The 23218-nt window shown below is 42.0% G+C and overlaps 1 protein-coding gene across 1 annotated transcript in view; it reads left to right on the top strand.

Moving 5' to 3' along the window:
- LOC126213518 (procollagen-lysine,2-oxoglutarate 5-dioxygenase) overlaps window positions 1–23218 on the top strand; it is a 516340-nt gene that overhangs the window by 178781 nt on the left and 314341 nt on the right. The window contains exon 5 of the mRNA XM_049941348.1: window positions 10973–11149. Within this exon, the coding sequence (XP_049797305.1) occupies window positions 10973–11149 (177 nt within the window). The remainder of the gene's footprint in view (window positions 1–10972; window positions 11150–23218) is intronic.

The following is a 23218-nucleotide window of genomic DNA, read 5'->3' as shown; positions in this document are numbered from 1 at the left end:
TGGGCTGTATTGGAGCGCAGACTCCGGAGCAGATTCCGCCTCCCACGTCACTACAGGAGTTAGAAGAGGTTCTGATCGAAGATTAGCATAACATTCCACTGGGGACTATACAATCATATGCTAGTGTTCCAAGAAAAATCGCAGCTGTATTTCGGGCAAATGGGGTCCAACCCCTTATCAATAAACCATTCCGAAGTAAGTACAGGTGTTCACATTATGTTGACTACCCAATCTATTATTTCGTCCATCCCCTGTATGTTCACTCAACGAAACCATTAGTTACTGTGCAGCAGTGCAGTTACTTGTCATCTTCGCATTAACCAATTAGAACCTGTGCAGATAGCCAAGCGCGTTAACATGCCGCTTCTGCCATTCGGGAAGTCGAGCCTGACGAGGGCCAGTGAGCTGGCCAGCGTCGTTGAGTTTTAGGCGGTTTTCCACATCCCACTATGTAAATACTGGTCTCATTCCCACTTCCAGCCTCGGACGCTAAGAAGGGGAGGCACGACATTGGGATCACGGATTTATTTCAAACTTTGTACACGTTTAGTAGGACACTAAAGCAACATAATATGCAGGTAGTAAGGTGCACTACTGTGGCAATTCAGAGAAAATCCCAAGATAAGCTTTGCGCGTGTGTTACGAGGCTTGTGTGTCTGTGAGTAGGTGTCAGACGTTATAGTTCATGGTGGTCAATTGGTTAGCGTTCGACCTTTGTAAGATAAGCGTGTAGGAGGCCCGTTTCAATTTATGTTTACCATGTCCGTATGACAACGTATGACAAATACCATCCTGCAAAATATGATGTCAGGAGCACGTCCGATGAGTAATTGTATATTACTCTTTTGGTCTGGCACATTGTGACATACTGTATTACTGAGTAATGCAATTCGCATGATTATTTATGGAGGTTTGACTTGGGCTTTCCAAGTCTGTCACTCGTCCTGGAAGATGTAATTAAAGATAGTAAGTAGCCATATAACATGTGAAATTCAGTGCAACTTCATGAAAATGCACGTGGTTTTCTTTTTCGTTATATATCCTCTCAAATGTCATATAAATTAAGTACAGGGTATATTGATAATTTTTACTTATGGATCGTCTGACAGCAACTGAATAAAACACAATTTTAGTGCCATACGCGTTTCGCCTTTATTTTCTGCAAGGCATCATGAGTGGCAGGTTGCGTGGACTTTGTGCCATTGTAGAACTGTTTTTAACCTTTACATTAATGTAACTTGGAATGGGAGTCAGTATCATTAATGTAACTTGGAATTCAACAAAACATACATAAAGAACGATTTAATTCCAAGTTACATTAATGTAAAGGTTAAAAACAGTTCTACAGTGGCACAAAGTCCACGCAACCTGCCACTGATGATGCCTTGCAGAAAATAAAGGCGAAACGCGTGTGGTACTAAAATTGTGTTTTACTCAGTTGCTGTCAGACGGTCCATAAGTAAAAATTATCAATATACCGTAATATTACACGCAACTGAGGAAGACAGGACTACAAAAGTTGAAGATGTAAGTACAGGGTGTTTCAAAACGAGTGTACGGGTTTTAAGGCCTTGTAGCATTCATTACATTCAACTTACAATGATAAATAATACACCAAATGAAAGAGTAACTCAAACAGTTTTGTTTGTACACCTGGACGCAAAAGGAAGGAATTGGAACGACCAAGAGTGATTGAAGAACGTGCTGAATGAGCGAGAGCCTTTCAGGCGTAGCCCCAAGAAATCAGTTCGAATGGCCAGTTGTGAATTAGCATTTCCAGTGTCATCTGTTTGGAGAACTTTAAGAGACGCTTACAGCTACATCCGTATCGTTTGCATTTGTTACAAGCTCTAAAGCCTACAGAGTCCGGTTTACGTGCCAACAGCGCAAATGAAACGTTGCTGCATGACAATGAAGATTTTGTGGGTCGTGTCGTCTTCGCTGATGAATCGACATTTCACCTAAGTGGAAATGTGAACACACGTAATGTGCGCATCTGAGGGTCAGCAAATCCTCACGAAATGGTACACCTGGAAAGAGACTAGCCTAAACTGAACTTTTCTGTGCCATATCCTGGCGGCAAGTTTTATGAGCCTGTCTTTTTCGGTGAAGCAACTATGACAGGTGTGTCTTACCTTGATGCGCTAGAGTTATGGCTCTTTTCCTCAACTGGAAGAAGCTGAACCACAGAACTTTTACTATGGCAGCAGGATGGTGGGCCTCGTCGCCGGCATAACTGAGTGTGCGATTGGTTAAAAGACGTCGTCCCTTACCGCTGCATTGGTCGCAAAGGGCCCAATGATAGAGCTTGTTTTACATGACCACGTTCACACACGAGCTGACTCAATACGGCTTTTACATTTGGGGATTCGTAAAGGATCTTGTGTATATGGCTTCGCTACCAACTGAGCTAACCACTATGGAAACAGCACCGTTGCAACAATTATACCGGACCCACTTATCAAAGTTTCGGAAGAACTCCCATACCGACTCGATGTCAGATGAATGGTGGTCTCATTGAACACTTGTAAGAAAAAGTGTTTCGGAATGGAGGTCTCATTGTACGCTTGTAAGAGAAACAGTTTCAGTTGGTCTTTCATTTGATGAATTATTTATAACTGTAAGTTGAATGCAATAAATGCTACAAAGCCTCAGAACCCGTAGATTCATTTTGAAACGCCCTGTAATGTCGCGAGGGATAAAAAATAGATAAAAAAATAAAAATTAGCGAGACTCCAACCGTCGTCTCGACGACGACCCTCTTGGAAGGTGCGAACGCTAACCACATTTTTTCCGTTGCGTTTGATCGGAGCGGACGTCACGTGACATTATTCAAGTCGATCGTTGACTTCTTTACTCAGTTTTTTTGTTTATTACAGAGAGGAATCAGCCTTCTGACCGGACACGCTGAGCTACCGTGCCGGCTATAACTTTACCACAATGACTTCTTACATCCAGCTTCTTCCCACAGGTACATCAGTTAGGCCGGTATTACACTATCAAATTTCTTTGTCAAATATCTTTGTCAAAGATATTTGATGGTGTAATAGGGAACTTTGTCAAATGTCGTCCAATATTTGATCAAATGTAGGGCCTCGCTGTAGATTTGATCAAAGAAGTCGCTTGTCTTCTGTTCACTGTAATGTGACATGTTACCACATGGAGCGCTAGCATCGCTGCATTCTGTCGCCTATAGTGTTTTTATAAACATTGCCGGTAAATACAATTGGTGTGTGCCGACAACTACAAAATTAATAGAGAAGTATGAAGCTGATGAGGCGCTTTACAACGTGAGGCACTCTGAATAGAAAAATAGATTACGAGGGTTGGAGACCTGACCTGACCTGACCTAACCTAACCTAACCCGGCCGGCCGCGGTGGTCTATCGGTTCTAGCCGCGCAGCCCGGAACCGCGCGCCTGCTACGGTCGCAGGTTCGAATCCTGCCTCGGGCATGGATGTGTGTGATGTCCTTAGGTTAGTTAGGTTTAAGTAGTTCTAAGTTCTAGGGGACTGATGACCACAGATGTTAAGTCCCATAGTGCTCAGAGCCATTTGAATCATTTTTGAACCTAACCCTCTCCTGTAGCAAGGAGTCGGGAGTGTCACAGTGAGCCTGTCTTCTGCAAATGTAGCAGTTCTTAAGTGAATATTGTGCTTTGTGATATGAGGATACACTTCATTGAGCACATACAGAAACGTATGCTCATCCATTCTTAAGTAATTGATGTACGACTTGACGTCCTCCACTATAAGCTCACGTAACAAGTTTTGTTGAATGCTTTTATCGTGTCGTCGTAAAACCCACGGCTTTACCCAGGTTTGTTTCCTTTTTTCCCCCCGCTTCTCTTCCGCATATGCACACAGTGCAACTGTGCACATGCAACTGCTGCGGTTAATAACAAGTTGTTGTTGTCAGCCATCTTGAACTTTGACGAAAAATTTGATGACAGTGTAATACCCCTTCTAGCGCTACGTCAAAGATCTTTGTCAAATACATTTGACGGAATATTTGATCATATCTTTGATCAAATCTTTGACAAAGAAATTTGATAGTGTAATACCGGCCTAGATAGATACTGCCACAAGGAAAATTAAAGAGACCTTTGGAGAGAAGAGAACCACTTGTATGAATATCAAGAGCTCAGATGGAAACCCAGTTGTAAGCAAAGAATGGAAAGCAGAAAGGTGGAAGGAGTATATAGAGGGTCTATGCAGGGGCGATGTTCTTGAGGACAATATTATGGAAATGGAAGAGGATGTAGATGAAGATGAAATGGGAGATACGATACTGCGTGAAGAGTTTGACAGAGCACTGAAAGACCTGAGTCAAAATAAGGCCCCGGGAGTAGACAACATTCCATTAGAACTAGTGATGGCCCCGGGAGAGCCAGTCATGACAAAACTCTACCATCTGGTGAGCAAGATGTATGAAACAGGCGAAATACCGTCAGACTTCAAAAAGAATATAATAATTCCAATCCCAAAGAAAGCAGGTGTTGACAGATGTGAAAATTACCGAACTATCAGTTTAATAAGTCACAGCTGCAAAATAATAACGCGAATTCTTTACAGACGAATGGAAAAACTGGTAGAAGCCGACCTCGGGGAAGATCAGTTTGGATTCCGTAGAAATGTTGGAACACGTGAGGCAATACTGACCTTACGACTTATCTTAGAAGAAGGATTAAGAAAAGGCAAACCTACGTTTCTGGCATTTGTAGACTTAGAGAAAGCTTTTGACAATGTTAACTGGAATACTCTCTTTCAAATTCTGAAGGTGGCAAGGATAAAATACAGGGAGCGAAAGGCTATTTACAATTTGTACAGAAACCAGATGGCAGTTATAAGAGTCGAGGGGCATGAAAGGGAAGCAGTGGTTGGGAAAGGAGTGAGACAGGGTTGTAGCCTCTCCCCGATGTTATTCAATCTGTATATTGAGCAAGCAGTAAAGGAAACAAAAGAAAAATTCGGAGTAGGTATTAAAATTCATGGAGAAGAAGTAAAAACTTTGAGGTTCGCCGATGACATTGTAATTCTGTCAGAGACAGCAAAGGACTTGGAACAGCAGTTGAACGGAATGGACAGTGTCTTGAAAGGAGGATATAAGATGAACATCAACAAAAGCAAAACGAGGATAATGGAATGTAGTCAAATTAAGTCGGGTGATGCTGAGGGAATTAGATTAGGAAATGAGACACTTAAAGTAGTAAATGAGTTTTGCTATTTGGGGAGCAAAATAACTGATGATGGTCGAAGTAGAGAGGATATAAAATGTATACTGGCAATGGCAAGGAAAGCGTTTCTCAAGAAGAGAAATTTGTTAACATCGAGTATAGATTTAAGTGTCAGGAAGTCGTTTCGAAAAGTATTTGTATGGAGTGTAGTTATGTATGGAAGTGAAACATGGACGATAACTAGTTTGGACAAGAAGAGAATAGAAGCTTTCGAAATGTGGTGCTACAGAAGAATGCTGAAGATTAGATGGGTAGATCACATAACTAATGAGGAGGTATTGAATAGGATTGGGGAGAAGAGAAGTTTGTGGCACAACTTGACTAGAAGAAGGGATCGGTTGGTAGGACATGTTGTGAGGCATCAAGGGATCACAAATTTAGCATTGGAGGGCAGCGTGGAGGGTAAAAATCGTAGAGGGAGACGAAGAGATGAATACACTAAGCAGATTCAGAAGGATGTAGGTTGCAGTAGGTACTGGGAGATGAAGAAGCTTGCACAGGATAGAGTAGCATGGAGAGCTGCATCAAACCAGTCTCAGGACTGAAGACCACAACAACAACAATACCGGCCTTACATAATAGACGCGTAAAACTCTCACGCGATTTTCTTGAAACTGCCAGAGTCGTGCACATTACTACTTGCATATTACGTTGTTTTAATGGCCTACTAAAACTGTACAAAGTCTGAAGTAAATCCGTGATCCGAACGTCATGGCGTCCCCTTGCAAGTACGCATCATTTTGGAAACGTTCTCACACTTGCACTCGAGATTTAAGCTAAACACAGACATATAGGTGGGTCCACAGATTCTGCCGCGAGGGTGATGGGGGGGGGGGGGGAGGGGGAGAGGTGATGACGTGGCATCAGGAAGGGCATCCGGCCACTATAAACTGTCGGCACACGGAGCTTGCTTTCGCTCAGAAACAATGCGACTTGTGCATACGGTACGTGTTCCCCAATGTGGTGTACGCAATTGCAGCTCGCTCCAGCGGCAGTTCTCAGCTGCATCTAGCTCGCAAATCACACTGCTTACTAAATGGACGGGCGTCAAATTCCTTTGTTTGCTCTATTAAAATGCACTTTCCTCCCTTGTCCATATGCTAGGCAGGTTGTTATGTCTGTAATATGCACGAATAAAAAGTTCAGGAGCAGTAAACGTGTCATAGGCCAAAAAGGAAAGTACCACGTGCAGTCAATCGGCTTAGAGAAGTTGCATTACAAATGGTACGATACAACTTTACAATTATATCGGTTTATTTGCAGTGTAAATAACGTTGAAATAGAAAAGGGAGAAAGAAAAAAAGGAGAAGAATTTCCAAGTAGGAACTGGATGCCACTACCCTTAGGTTACCATTCTGTGGTCTTCCCGCTGCCCGGAAACTATGCTAACACGAATGGCTCATGCCTACATCTACATCTACGTGACTACTCTGCAATTCACATTTAAGTGCTTGGCAGAGGGTTCATCGAACCACAATCATACTATCTCCCTACCATTCCACTCCCGAACAGCGCGCGGTAAAAACGAACACCTAAACCTTTCTGTTAGAGCTCTGATTTATTTTATTTAGATGATCATTCCTACCTATGTAGGTTGGGCTGAACAAAATATTTTCGCATTCGGAAGAGAAAGTTGGTGACTGAAATTTCGTAAATAGATCTCGCCGCGACGAAAAACGTCTTGACGTCCATCCCAATTCGCGTATCATATCTGCCACACTCTCTCCCCTATTACGTGATAACACAAAACGAGCTGCCCTTTTTTTGCACCCTTTCGATGTCCGCCGTCAATCCCACCCGGTAAGGATCCCACACCGCGCAGCAATATTCTAACATAGGACGAACGAGTGTAGTGTAAGCTGTCTCTTTAGTGGACTTGTTGCATCTTCTAAGTGTCCTGCCAATGAAACGCAACCTTTGGCTCGCCTTCCCCACAATATTATCAATGTGGTCTTGCCAACTGAAGTTGTTCGTAATTTTAACACCCAGGTACTTAGTTGAATTGACAGCCTTGAGAATTGTACTATTTATCCAGTAATCGAATTCCAACGGACTTCGTTTGGAACTCGTGTGGATCACCTCACACTTTTCGTTATTTAGCGTCAGCTGCCACCTGCCACACCATACAACAATCTTTTCTAAATCGCTTTGCAACTGGCGTCCAATCCGCGTCAAAAATGCTGTTTTTTCTCAGTGTTGGCCATCTGAAGCTCCCCCTTCTGTCCCTTAGTTTCTGACCAAGCCTTGCATACACTGATAAGCCAATATATTATGACCACAGCCGACCGCGATGGTGGATGCCGCCTGGTAGCGTTGTGAGTACCTGACGCAGTAACACAAGTATGTAAGCGGAGAGACACCCTAGCAAAGATACGGGCTGCAAATGGGGAAATTCATTGAGGTAACCAACTTTGACAAAGAGCAGATTATTATTACGCAGAGCCTGTGAACGAGTATCTTGAAAATGGCGAAGCTGGTCGAATGTTCACGTGCTACTGTCGTGAGCACCTACGGAAAGAGGTAGGACTGTGAAACTACCACTAGGCACTGAATGATTGGACCTCCACTACTCTTCACAGAATGTGGGTTGGTTGGTTTGGGGAAGGAGACCAGACAGCGAGGTCATCGGTCTCATCGGATTAGGGAAGGATGGGGAAGGAAGTCGGCCGTGCCCTTTCAAAGGAACCATCCCGGCATTTGCCTGGAGCGATTTAGGGAAATCACGGAAAACCTAAATCAGAATGTGGGGTTCAGAGGCTTGTCTGCTCCGTAAAGTAGGATAGATGGTGATGTGATATCTCTGCCGAAAGAGCACAATACTGGTGCATGCACAAGTGTTTCGGAGCACACCGTTCGTTGTACATTGTTGAACATGGAGCTCTGCAACTGACCACCCCTACGCGTCACATGTCGACCCAATGACATCATCAATTACAACTGCAGTGGACACACAACCATTGGAATTTGAACCGTCGATCAATGGAAGCGTGTGTCAGCTCTTCGAGTGAACCACATTTTTGTTACTCTAGGTCACTGGCCATCTCCAAGATGAACGGCGGTTCGAAACATGCAGCCTGCCACAAACGCAGACTGGTGGGAGCAGTATTATACTGTGAGAGGCATTCTCATGCACTTGCATGGGACATGTCGTAGTGATTGAGGACACCGTCACAGCTGCTAACCACCTGCGTCCCTTCACGCTTGATGTCTTCTCAGACGGTGGTGTAATGTTTCAGCAGTGTAACTGTCCGTATATTGGAGCCAGAACCGTGCTACAGTGGTTCTAGTAGGATTATAGTGGACTCACGCTGTTGTCTCAGCGGCCACGTTCGGCTGATATAAATCCTGTGGAGCCCATCTGGGTCGCTATCGGCTGCCATCACCCCGTACACAAATCAGCGGTCCATTATTTACGTGAATTACATGACCTATGCATTGACATCTAGTTTCACATACCTTCACATACTAACAAACTGTCGGATCACTGTAGTGGTTAATAAAAAAATAAATGGAGAAGAGAGACCGTGAAAAAGGGGAAAAATGAAAAGCAATTCGGACTTTGTATTACAGAAAAGCTATCGGACTTCGTTATTCGGTTCAAAAATGGTTCAAATGGCTCTGAGCACTATGGGACTCAACTGCTGTGGTCATCAGTCCCCTAGAACTTAGAACTACTTAAATCTAACTAACCTAAGGACATCACACACAGCCATGCCCGAGGCAGGATTCGAACCTGCGACCGCAGCAGTCGCACGGTTCCGGACTGCGCGCCTAGAACCGCGAGACCACCGCGGCCGGCCGTTATTCGGAAAAGCTATTGTTGGGGTGGTCCTTGTGGCGTTTTTGAGCAAAAGTTAAACCAATTTCAACTACAAAACTTACTGAAAAGAAACAGAGAATAACAAAATGTAACTGACATGGGGAAGTGGCGTAGATAAATCATCCTTTACCAGGTTAACTTGTCTTCTTTCGGGCGGCGTCCAGGTCTTCAAAAATCTCCTTCATTTCTGTGTGAAAAGTCGGCTCCGAAATCTTGCAATAAGTTTCATTGTCCAGGAATTTCTAATTTATACCAATTAAAATAATCTTGATACTGTATGCAATTTAATTTACTTTGCTACTTCCATCCTCCGAATTTTTTAACAACTTTCACAATATGTCTACACATTAAAATCAGATAAAGACTAGCTAATAAGTGTTTTGTTTTTACGTCTTCCAGATCACGTCTGCCTTAAGCTTCGGCTAACAAGAGACAAACAAAAAACGGATAGAAAACAAAAAAAGTGTTACCATTTTAGTATTTTCTCTGCCGTCGAGCGCTCATACCGCTGCGACGGGACATTTTTTTATCTGAGGGAACGAGTGTAGCGCGGCGAAATTCAAAGCCCCGCTACATCACTGATACGCAAAATCAGTGATGTATTTTGTTTGAAAGATGGACGCTCGAGCTATTGAGCAAGTGGTTATAATGTTTTGGCTCATCTGTGTAGATGTACACTATGTGATCAAAAGTATCTGGACACCTGGATGAAAATGACTTACAAGTTCTTGGCGCCCTCGATAGGTAACGCTGGAATTCAACATGGTGTTGGCTTCATGACCGCTTCCACTCTCGCAGGCATACGTTCAATCACGTGCTGCAATGTTTCTCGGGGAATGGCAGACCATTCTTCACGGAGTGCTCCACTGAGGACAGGTATCGATGTCGGTCAGTGAGGCCTGGCACCAAGTCGGTGTTCCAAACCATCCCTAAGGTGTCCTATAGGATTCAGGTCAGGACTCTGTGCAGGCCAGTCCATTACAGGGATGTTATTGTCGTGTAACCACTCCGCCACAGGCTGTGCATTATGAACAGGTGCTCAGTCGTGTTGAAAGATACCATAGCCATCCCCAAATTGCTTTTCAACAGTGGGAAGCAAGAAGGTGCTTAAAACATCAATGTAGGGCTGTGCTGTGATAGTGCCACGCAAAACAACAAGATGTGCAAGCCCCCTCCATGAAAAACACGACTGACCGCCTCCGTATTTTAATGTTGGCAGTACACACGCTGGCAGGTGATGATCACTGGGCATTCGCCATACCCACACCCTACCATCGGATCGCCACATTGTGTACCGTGATTCGTCACTCAGCACAACATTTTTCCACTGTTCAATCGTCCAATGTTTATGCTGCTTACACCGAGCGAGGCGTCATTTGGCATTTATCGGTCTGATGTGTGGCTTATGAGCAGCCGCTTGACTATGAAGTTCAAGTTTTCTTACCTCCTGCCTGTCATAGAACTTGCAGTGGATCCTGATGCAGTTTGGAATTCCTGTGTGACGGTCTGGATAGATGTCTGCCTGTTACACATTACGACCCTCTTCAACTGTGAGCTGACTCTGTCAGGCTTGTACGCTTTTGTGGTGTACGTGTCCCTTCACGTTTCTACATAGGAGTGTGGAAACCTCACGTACAGATATATGACGCAAGTGACACCCCATCACCCAACTACGTTTGAAGTCTGTGAGTTCCGCAGAGCGCCCCATTGTGCTCTCTCACGATGTCTGATGACTACTGAGGTAGCTGATATGGAGTACCTGGCAGTAGGTGGCAGCACAATGCACCTAATATGAAAAGCGTTCATTTTTGGGTGTGTCCAGATACTTTCGATCACATAGTGTAGGTGTGTTGTAAGAACATTTCCATTACAAACCACGCTGTAGAAGAGTAACACTTTTAATATTGTGTTGGCAGGTTTCATCGGGTACGCACCAGAGCTGTATGCCGTGGTGACACATGCTGCCATTGCCGATACGGACGATGACCAGCTGTTCTACACACGAGCCTACCTGGACGAGAAGCTGCGCACAAAGCTCAAGATCAAGTTGGACCACAAGTCGGACATCTTCCAAAACCTCAACGGAGCTGCAGGTACGTTTTCTTTTATGCTACAGTCTGAACTGACTTTCTGCTCGAGTAGCAGCGATTTGACACCCGGTACCTCTTTGCTGGCATAAGGTTGTGAGTATTAGGAAATGGGGGTCATTTCATGAATGTAGTGCCATTATTGCCTTCCCATTCTGTCTGGTAAGTCTCCTCTGATGTGGGGTTCTGGACAACTTTTCCGAACTCTTCCCATTTCCTAAACCTCACCAGTCCCTTTTCCTTCATCCCTCTCACTTCCCCTTCGATACTTCTGCCAGAAGAAGGTGCTAAATTTTCTTAACTTTCATATGTGTGTATTCTCCTGCTGCCACTTGATGAGTAGATTTTTTTATCCATCAATTTACATTATATTTTCACAAATTATTCTTTCACTTTTATCAAAACAAGACATGGTTGTCTCACTGGGAATTCCGCGATCGTTCATTAAGTAAAATATGGCGTTTCAGTCTTCGATCGCTAGTCTTTATTCTCAATTACCGGTTTCGGGCTAGCTGCCCATCTTCAGATCTGTTAGACAATGTTAAAAATGTAATTAATAAGAGAGATACAGTTAGTGATAAAAATATCTTAGTTTACAAAAAGAAAATTTGGAACGTATTAAATGCCAACATACCATATGTTGTAGTTACAGAGTAACTTGTCCGTACAGAACACACAGTTCACTGTCATAAGTAAAGTAAATTTCACTCTTTCTTTTTGTAAACTAAGATATTTTTATCACTAACTGTATCTCTCTTATTAATTACATTTTTAACATTGTCTAACAGATCTGAAGATGGGCAGCTAGCCCGAAACCGGTAATTGAAAATAAAGAATAGCGATCGAAGACTGAAACGCCATATTTTATTCTTTCACTTGTTATAGAATGAGTGGATAAAGCAAATGTTCAACAGTGAAAAGAATAACAGTAAATGCTCAGCAATACTGCATTTCTATTATGAAGTAAAAAAAAATGTAATTGATGTGGGGTTCTGATACAGACTTGGGACAGGTTCCTGACACAACTATATAGATCTGAAGATGGTCCATTGAGATCAAAACTGGTCATGTACTGTATTAAAAATGGGCAAATGGGACTGAAAACAAATAATGTATTAAAATGGTTTAATATGATACATAACTTGAAGATTTTTCATGACACTAAATACATAGTAGCTCTTCTCAATTTTTTTGAGTTCACATGTTAAAACTAGTTATCGTAAGTAAATTCAGGCTTACAGATAGGACCTGCATGCTTTCATGTCCCCCCCCCCCCCCTCCAAAGCTAGACCTTGGGGGTCGTGGTGACCGAAGTGCAGTACACCACATTCAGATACATAGCCACCTGGCCGCATGAACCGTCAATACCAATCATTCATCTCATGTCTCACAAACTATACATGTCAACAGTGAATACAAATATATGTACAGGCATAAAACAGTGACCAGTTGCTTTTTGAAATATCTGGTTATTCCCATAAAGTAGATTTTGACCTTTTTCGGGCTCATCTTCAGATGTGGTACAGGGAAGTTACATTTTTATTGCTACAACATGATACTGTGTACTGGCTCTGTGCAAGAAAATAACAAATCTTTCTTCGTGGCAATACATATACTAAATTTTATCTGTGGTACAATAAACTTACTATATCCCACAGTGGATGTAGTAAGCATCATGCAAGATCTAATTGTGTGTGGTAGAGATGGGTGACAGGGAAAAATAGGTTAGAAAATAAAATAAAGGACGTAGAAAACCAAAAGGGAGTAAAGAAAGTAATAGTTACTGAGAAGAAATGCTGAGACTAAAGTAATCGATGTATATTAGGACCATGTGGGTAATGAGAACTGAGGACATGTTAAAATAATTTGTGACAATATTAACTGTTATAATCAGAAGAAAGTACCATACTCATATTATTTGTGTGTAGTAAGTATACTCCCCTCTTAAATTCCAGTGTGTGCTGCAGTTAAATAATGAAAAAACTACTCACATCACTGTCACAACCTGATTCTGTATAATTTTCTTCTGCTGTGCTCAAACTGTCACTGGGATTGGTCCAAGTTTCATCTAACAACACAGAACTTTCAAATGTCACACTTAGTTCCTGTGCAGAAATCTGCATTCCCGTGCACCCACATATGTCCTTTCCGTTAATAATCTACATCCATTAATAACTAAATAGCTGGTGCCTTTGTCTTTGACCACTGTAGGCAGTGAAAATTTCCTGCCTTTTAAAAGATCACCATTCACAAGCTACATGAGCAGTTGTGACAGTGTGGGCTCTCTCTCTCTCTCTCTCTCTCTCTCTCTCTCTCTCTCTCTCTCTCTCTGTCATCACTCTACTGACTGGTTTGATGCGGCCCGCCCCGAATTCCTTTCCTGTGCTAACCTCTTCATCTCAGAGTAGCACTTGCAACCTACGTCCTCAATTATTTGCTTGACGTATTCCAATCTCTGTCTTCCTCTACAGTTTTTGCCCTCTACAGCTCCCTCTAGCACCATGGAAGTCATTCCCTCATGTCTTAGCAGATGTCCTACCATCCTGTTCCTTCTCCTTATCAGTGTTTTCCACATATTCCTTTCCTCTCCGGTTCTGCGCAAAACCTCCTCATTTCTTACCTTATCGGTCTGCCTAATTTTTAGCATTCGTCCGTAGCACCACATCTAAAATGCTTCGATTCCCTTCTCTTCTGGTTTTCCCACAGTCCATGCTTCACTAACAAACAATGCCGTGCTCCAAACATACATTCTCAGAAACTTGTTCCTCAAATTAGGGCCTTTGTTTGATACTAGTAGACTTCTTTTGGCCAGGAATGCACTTTTTGCCAGTGCTAGTCTGCTTTTGATGTCCTCCCTGCTCCATCTGTCATTGGTTATTTTGCTGGCGAGGTAGCAGAATTCCTTAACTTCATCTGTTTCGTGACCATCAATCCCAATGTTAAGATTCTCACTGTTCTCATTGCTGCTACTTCTCATTACTTTCTTTCCTTATTTACCATACTCTGTACTCATTAGACTGTTCATTCCATTCACCAGATCATGTAATTCTTCTCGACTTTCACTCACGATAAGCAACGTCATCAGTGAATTGTATCACTGATATCCTTTCACCGTGAATTTTAATTTAACTCCTGAACCTTTCTTTCATTTGCATCATTGCTTCTTCGATGTACAGATTGAACAGTAGAGGTGAAAGACTACATTCCTGTCCTACATCCTTTTTAATCCGAGCACTTCATTCTTGGTTGTCCTCTCTTGTTATTCCCTCTTGGCTCTTGTATGTATTGTGTATTACTCATCTCCCCCTTTAGTTTATTCCTATTTTTCTCAGAATTTCGAACATCTTGCACCGTATTACATTGTCAAACTGTTTCTCCAGGCCAACAAATCCTATGAATGTTCCTTGATTTTTCTTCAATTATGCTTCCAGTGTCAACCGCAATGTCAGAATTGCCTCTCTGGTGCCTTAAAGCCCAACTGATCATCATCTAACACATCCTCATTTTTTTCCCATTGTTCTGTAATTTATTCTTGCCAACAACTTGGATGCATGAGCTGTTAAGCAGATTGTGCAATAATTCTCGCACTTGTCAGCTCGTGCAGTCTTCAGAATCGTATGGATGATATTTTTGTGAAAGTCGGATGGTATGTTTCCAGACTCACATATCCCACACAGCAACGTGAATAATCATTTTGTTGCCACTTCCCCCAACGATTTCAGAAATTATGATGGAATGTTATCTATCATCTGCCTTATTTTATCTTACGTCCTCCAAAGCTCTCTTAAATTCAGATTCTAATACTGGATCCCCTGTCTCTTACGAATAGATTCCTGCTCCTTCTTCTGTCAAATGAGAAAAGTCTTCCCCCTCCTAGAGGCCTTCAATGTACTCTTTCCACCTACCCGCCCTCTCCATTCCATTTAACAGTGGAATTCCCGTTGCACTCTTAATGTTACCACCCTTGCTTTTAATTTCACTGCAGGTTATTTTGACTTTACTATTCGCTGAGTCTGTCCTTCCAACAATCATCTCTTTTTCGATTGCTTTACATTTTTCATGTAGCCATTTCATCTTAGCTTCCCTGCACTTATTTATTTCATTCCTCAGTGACTTGTATTTCTATATTCTCTCTTTTATAGTGATTATACGGGGTGACAAAGAAAAATGGGAACATTTCCACAGTCCAATAAAACTAGAAGTGATGAAGGAAAGAAATTGCATTTTTAGTAATTGAAACCTTATAACTCTGCCATTTATGTAACATTGAAGACATTTATCATTTTTTAAATATTACGTACTTAGGCAGCGTCCTCCTGTACGAATACATTTGTGAAATCTGCTGTTGAGATTCCCCATTAACCACTGCAACATCTCAGCTGGGATGCTGTGAATTGCAGCCCAAATTCTGTTTTAACTCTTCCCTCATCCAGGGTTCTTGGTCAAGTCATGTAGACTTAGCTCTCGAGGTGGCCCCACAAGGGGGAGGGGGGGAACAAAGGGATAAATCTGGCAATCTAGGGGGCCAGGGAATGTTACCGAATCATGAGATGACACGGTTGCCAAACAATTCTTGCACTTACGCCATTGACTGCCATGCTGTGTGTGTGTGATGTTCCGGGTCGTTCCGTCCTCTTGAAACCAGCCTTCTTGAACATTTGGAAGGTTGTTCAATGCAGGTCTAATGAAAGTTACACCACACCATATTGACACTTTACTAGCATATAAAGGGCGATCATGAATGTCGTTAGGATTTGTGTTTGCCCAGTAACGGTAGTTCTGTTTATTCATATAACCCGTGAGATGAAAATGTGCTTGTTTAGAAATTCATCGTTATTGTTTATTTTTATTATCATTTGTTGACAGAGTCCTAATCGCAACCGGTAATTGTTGTCCTTCAATCGTTGCACCATCTGTAGTTTGTACGGATGAAATTTTAAATCAAGGTGAACAATTCGGCAAACACTCTCCCAGGACATTCCAACCACCGCTGCCTGCTTATGAATTGAACTCCGTTGGCTCCATAAGACAGACATGTGTACAACATTAATGTTCGTTGGAGAACGCACACTTCTTGTTCGTCCTGTTGGTTTCTTCTTGAGGGCAGATCCAGTCTCTTCAAAGTTATTAATCCAACATTTTACCGCATGTTTCGATGGAATGGCATCATGACGTCCTAAATTATAAAAACTCCCTCTGCACTGCTACCAAACTATCATTGTTTTTATAAAACATTTTTATGGCTAACGCACGCTGTTGTCCATTCCACTGATCCACGATTATTGAAATGACAGACTTGTTTACTCACTAACTGTCACAAATCTGCAGTGCTGCCACCTTCCCATGGCTGCCACTACTCATTTCAAACATTCCCATTATTCTGTGTCACCCTGTATATGGGATGAGCATCATTTTTTGAAAACTTTCCAATGCTCACTTGCTTCTTCCTCTGTCACTTTTTTTCTGGTGTCTGCAGCCATGTTGTACCAGCCTCACCACACTCTGTAGTCTGCTGATTTTTTCCCTGTTATTAAAAGAGTTGCCCCCCCCCCCCAACCTGTCTCGGCCCTCATTACAACATGAGCAACAAGGAACAAGGGACGACTTCATCCGTTTTCTTTCTCAAAATATTCCCTCATCGAGTACACGAATTCGAGAGCTCGGCTATGTAGCACACTTTGCTTCCTGTGTTTTACTTTCATTTGTTGTATTTACACTGCACGTCACACTGGTCATGCTTTAAAATGAAATATAAGAGTATATATCCAAAAACGAAGATGATGTGACTTACCAAACGAAAGTGCTGGCAGGTTGATAGACACACAAACAAACCCAAACACACACACAAAATTCAAGCTTTCGCAAACAACGGTTGCTTCGTCAGGAAAGAGGGAAGGAGAGGGAAAGACAAAAGGATGTGGGTTTTAAGGGAGAGGGTAAGGAGTCATTCCAATTCCGGGAGCGGAAAGACTTACCTTAGGGGGAAAAAAGGACAGGTATACACTCGCACACACACACATATCCATCCGCACATACCCAGACACAAGCAGACATTTGTAAAGGCAAAGAGTTTGGGTAGAGATGTCAGTCGAGGCGGAAGTACAGAGGCAAAGATGTTGTCGAAAGACAGGTGAGGTATGAGCGGCGGCAAATTGAAATTAGCGGAGATTGAGGTCTGGCGGATAACGAGAAGAGAGGATATACTGAAGGGCAAGTTCCCATCTCCGGAGTTCTGACAGGTTGGTGTTGGTGGGAAGTATCCAGATAACCCGGACGGTGTAACACTGTGCCGAGATGTGCTGGCCGTGCACGGAGGCATGTTTAGCCACAGGGTGATCCTCATTACCAACAAACACTGTCTGCCTGTGTCCATTCATGCAAAAGCTGTTGTCAGGTTGTTGGTGTAATGCTTCAGGGATTCCGGACTGGAGCAGATCCGTTTGCCACGAAGACCTAGGCTGTAGGGAAGGGACCGTTTGATGTGGAATGAGTGGCAGCTGTCGTAATGGAGGTACTGTTGCTTGTTGGTGGGTTTGATGTGGACGGACGTGTGATGCTGGCCATTGAACAGGTGGAGGTCAACATCAAGGAAAGTGGCATGGGATATGGAGTAGGACCAGGTGAATCTGATGGAACCAAAGATGCTTTAACTCACCAAACAAGAAAGCACTGGTATGTTGATAGACACAATAAAATAAAAAAAAAAACACACACACACACACACAAATTGCAAGCTTTTGCAACCAAAGGTTGCTTCATCAGGAAAGAGGGAAGGAGAGGGAAAGACAAAAGGATGTAGGTTTTAAGGGAGAGGGTAAGAGGGTAAGGAGTCATTCCAATCCCGGGAGCGGAAAGACTTACCTTAGGGGGAAAAAAGGACAGGTATACACTAGCACGCGTGCGCGCGCCCGCACACACACACACACACACACACACACACACACACACACACACACACACACACACACACATCCTTCCGCACATATACAGACACAGGCAGAGCCTTAACACAATCTTCAGATGGGTGGAAAACTTAAGATCAACTGGAAACATACTGGATAAGAATCATCCTGGCCCAAGACACAGAGTAAATGTTGAAAGGGTAAGGCAAGCAGCGGTCTTATGTCTGCCTGTGTCTGTATATGTGCGGATGGATATGTGTGTGTATGCGAGTGTATACCCGTCCCTTTTTTCCCCCTAAGGTAAGTCTTTCCGCTCCCGGGATTGGAATGACTCCTTACCCTCTCCCTTAAAACCCACATCCTTTCATCTTTCCCTCTCCTTCCCTCTTTCCTGATGAAGCAACCATTGGTTGCGAAAGCTTGAATTTTGTGTGTATGTTTGTGTTTGTTTGTGTATCTATCAACATGCCAGCACTTTCGTTTGGTAAGTCACATCATCTTTGTTTTTAGATATATTTTTCTCACGTGGAATGTTTCCCTCTGTTATATTCATAATATAAGAGTATACGAGGGCTATCCACAAAGTACATTACGTTTTGGAATTAAAAATAAATAAAGTATTGGAATTTTTTTTTTGTTATATACAGATGAAAGCCACACTTAAATACTACTTTTGTACATAGTTACCATTTAAATTAAGGCACTTATCGTAGCGATGGACGAGCTTGGAAATTCCTTCATCGCAAAATTCGGCCGCCTGCGCCTTCAACCACGTAATGACTGTCTTTTGGGACAGAAAAGGTGTGATTTTTGTGGATTTCCTGGAAAGAGGCACTACAATAAACTCTCAAAGGTATTGCCAAACTCTGCACAACCTCAGAAGAGCAATACAAAACAAGCGCAGGGGAAAGTTGGGCTCAAAGATCTTGCCGATTCACGACAACGCCCGGGCCCACACGGCAAATGCCACTCGTGAAGTTCTCAAATCTTTTAAGTGGGAGTTGTTTCCTCATCGACCGTACAGTCCCGACCTGGCGCCGAGCGACTTCCACTTTATTTATTTTTAATTCCAAAACGTAATGTACTTTGTGGATAGCTCTCTTATATACAAATAATTTCTGAAACGAAATAAACTTTGAACTAGATTTCTAGTCGGACAAAGCGAAATGACAGTATTGGTTTTCAGCAAGAAACTCACTGTTACAAAGGTGCACATCATTTTGCAGTTACCAAAGACTTATCTCCCAGACTATAGGGACATCTGTGGGAAGAGGTGTATTGTCTTGTGCAAGTAGATATGTGTCGAGTGGCAACAGGTCCGTATATTAAGCATTTGTAAAAAAAATAGTAGAAAGAGGACTTGGAAAAACTATGTTGAAAAAGAAATTTTATGTGTGACAGTAGTCAATAAAATAAGATTTGTATTACTACATCAATTGCATTGTTTATTATGGTTTTTGGAATCCTGACAATCACTTACAGTAACCCTATATACCTTTGCTTTGTTCATGGTCTGATTTATGAGACACAGTGTGTGGGAACAAGTGGTCCATGTATAGATTGAAGAACACTGGGGATAGGCTACAACTCTGTCTCACTCCCATCTCAACTATTGCCTCCCTTTCATGCCCTTCTACTCTTGTAACTGCCATCTGGTTTAACTGCCATCTGGTTTCTGCACAAGTTGTAAAAACCTTTTGCTCCCTGTGTTTTATCCCTACTGCCACAAGAATTTGAAAGAGTGCATTCCAGTCAGCATTGTCAAAAGGTTTCTCTAAATCTACAAATGCTATAAATATAGATTTATCTGTTTTAAGCTATCTCTTAAATTAAATTGTAGAATCAGTATTGGCTCATGCATTCCTACATTTCTGTAGAACCCAAACTGATGATTCTTGAAATTGTCTTCATTGATTTTTTCATTTATCTAAATTATTTGTGTCATATTTTGCAACCTTGATTTATTAAATTGGTAGTTTGATAATATTCACACCTGTCAACACCTGCTTTCTTTGAATTTGCAATTATTACATTCTTTCTTATGTGTAAAGGTATTTTTGTTGTCTCATTTATCTTCCACAACAGGGGGAATAATTTTGTCACAGCTGGCTGTCCCAAGTAGAGATGGGTAGTTCGCGAACGAACGGGTGCAAAGGAACGGTTCACCAAGATGAACGAAAGAACCGAAGAACGAATTCCAAGGAACTATCGGTTCATAGTTCACTTCGGTCGCGGTGGTCTACTTACAGTTCCCGGGAACGAGGAACGATCGGTTCATAGTTCACTAGTTGACTTCGGTCACGGCGGTCACTTCGGCAATTCTCGTTCCAGCCTCGATCGCGTGCTCGTCTCAGTCTCGGTCTCCCTCGGCCGCACTCGCCGTTCTTCGCATGACCAGTTCCACTGCCGACTGCTCCTAGTTAGTTCAGTATCCAGTTGCTCGTTTCGTTCACTGCGCTCGCATAGTTTACATGTGTTCCAAACTGTTCTTGCACTTGGTTCTGGCTATTCAGCGTCCACAACCGGTGATCAAAAAGTATTTTATAGTTACGTAAATTACATAAAAATAATGTTGTATGTAATAGGTATGTCTTTTCAGGTAACAAAAGGGCATATCAGTTCACTTCATTATATCTATGAACAGCAGAAGACATACTTATAACAAGAAAAGTGTTTTGTTATTCATATATTTTTTGGTTTCATCGGCTTGATTTAGCAGCTAACTTTCAATAATTTGCTTAATTTTTAGTGTATGAAAACTCATATAAAATGATTTTTGTGTGTCTTTCATATACAAAACATTACATTTAGGAAGGCTCTAATTATTTTTAAATTTGGTTGTTTCCAATTTGCATTACCTGCTAGTTTGGTGTATTTGAAAAAAAAGTGGGTTGTGAGTCATTTTGGCTCAGTAGGAAAAGCGGTTCCTCTCCATTTGAAAAGACACAGATTGCCATAAAATCATATTTACTTATTATCTCAAAAACATTTGTTCAGAAGGAGCTTTCAAACCAAAAACTTTACTACTGCGAACTTAATTATTATTATTATTATTATTATTACTGCATTAACTTCAATAATGCAATGTAAACACCTAATTTTTACTAAGCGTGCGACGCAAGTATGAGAAAACCACATTTTATTTTATGCTTCCATAAAGTCTCAACTTCCCCTATGAACTTAGAGACAACGTGAAGTATATATAGGGTGTAAACGATTATTGTTTACAACTTAGCATAGCTATGTAGTGGAAGTCAAAACAAAGAATTTTATACAAGACACTTGTGGTCTATTGAGTTGGGAAACAGCCACCAACAGGTTTACAAGACTACACGAGCTATATCCCACGTGCGTCGCGTGAGATTTTCATGTTCTCTTCTCCAGCTCTCTACACATCGTTATCGATTGTTTTGCAATTGTTGCTTGCATTAACTTGTTATTTCTTCACTGTCTAATTAGTACATGTTTGTCTGTTTGTTGTATCTGCTCGTAACGGGCAACACATCGTCCATAATTGGCGAACAGTCTGTACTCGGGGCCGGTTTTCTGTGCGCCACCCTATATTATTTCCCTGCAATCAGCCACACGAGGCTACGGTTGGCTAAACGAGAGGTTCTGCAGAATCACAGAAATTACTTCTAAAAGTGTATAAGAATTCTGTAATGAATAAAAACTCTACACTCCAGGGGGTAGGCAAGTGCCCCCTCTTGGTGCCCTCCATCCTTCAGTCATCTACACTACTAGTTTTCAGTTTTTCATAAGAACCATATACCAAGCACAAATGAATGGTGAATGAGTAAAAATGAACGGTTCCCAAAAAAAGAACGATCAGCAGTGAACTAGTTCCCAAGGATGAACAAGTTTGCCCATCTCTAGTCCCAAGGATCTCAGTAGTTCTGAGGGTATGTTGTCTACTCCAGGGGCCTGGTTTCAACATAGCTCTTCCACTGCTTGTCAAATCCTTCTGCCACATCATATCTTTCAGCTCATCTTTGTGTATTTCCGTATTTCCTCTTCTTTTTCTGTGATATTGTGGACAATATGCCCACTAGAGCTGTTGAAAATATTTGTTATAGGATTCTGTATGGAATGCTCATTTATAGGTTACAGTTTCTTAATACAGTTAAATTGTCTAGAAATTTTCTTAAAGAGTAGTACTTCGTGCAGCGCATTCTTCAGTGCCTCGAATTTCAAAGGCGCCGATGACCTCGACGTCGAGTGCCCGTAAGCCCGAACACGCACACCGACTTCAAACGGTGGATGTTTCTTCCCATTTTTTTATTTTAGATTTTCTCAGAAGTGACATTTTCTGTAATGGTTGGCTAAGTGAGTGTTAATTCTTCTCTTCATCACTGCAGTGTATTGTTCCCACAAGTGCACATAATTGCATACATTTTCTACAGCTTAAGGAATTAATCTCTTTACCTGAGCGCTACTGCCAGCGAGAGTGATTTCACGGTCCAATGAAGGACAGCAGCAGCCCAGGGTGAGTGTTATTGTAACCATTATTAGTGAGATTGCTTACTGGATTGTCCAGCTGTAAGGACAAAACTATTTTAAGCCCATCAGGAAGGTGGATGAATTCCACAAATCTGAAAAATCTGTAGAAATGTGCCTCTTCACTGCTGCTTGTTCAATGAGTTGTCTCCAAATTAGATGCCACGAAAAGATGAAAGTCTACTATGCTTATTGTCTTGATGATGGCTTCATTGTCTTCTTTAAAGGAACGGTGGTGTCCATCGGTTCTCTTCTAGTACAGAGAAAATTAACTGATGAAAGGAATGTGAAAATCGGGTAATTCTTGATATAACAAATGAAGTAAATTACTTAAACTTCTAAAAATTTGTATTCTGCGGCATTTGACATATTACGATGACACAGTTTCGACAAATGCAGCCGATAATACATCTGCTGTCTGTAGCCTTAGAAACCACTTCCATTTTCAGCCATTTCCTGCCAAGTCCACCGACAGTAAAGAAGAGGAAGAAGAAGAAGAAAAACAGAAGAGATACTATACAAGCTTTCCTGTAGGGTCATCTTCCTGCTTTTTGTGACAGAATGTAAAATTTCACATTCTGCCTCACGGTTTTCTATCAAAAATTGATCAGCAAAGGTCAAATCTTTGCTCCTTAATCACCAGATTCTCTCATGTTCATGTGGTATAATTGTCATA

The sequence above is a fragment of the Schistocerca nitens genome, chromosome 11, assembly GCF_023898315.1.
Source record: "Schistocerca nitens isolate TAMUIC-IGC-003100 chromosome 11, iqSchNite1.1, whole genome shotgun sequence".
NCBI classification, from domain to species: domain Eukaryota; kingdom Metazoa; phylum Arthropoda; class Insecta; order Orthoptera; family Acrididae; genus Schistocerca; species Schistocerca nitens.
Note: the sequence above shows the minus strand (reverse complement) of the source record. Positions and strands in the feature narration are given on the sequence as shown.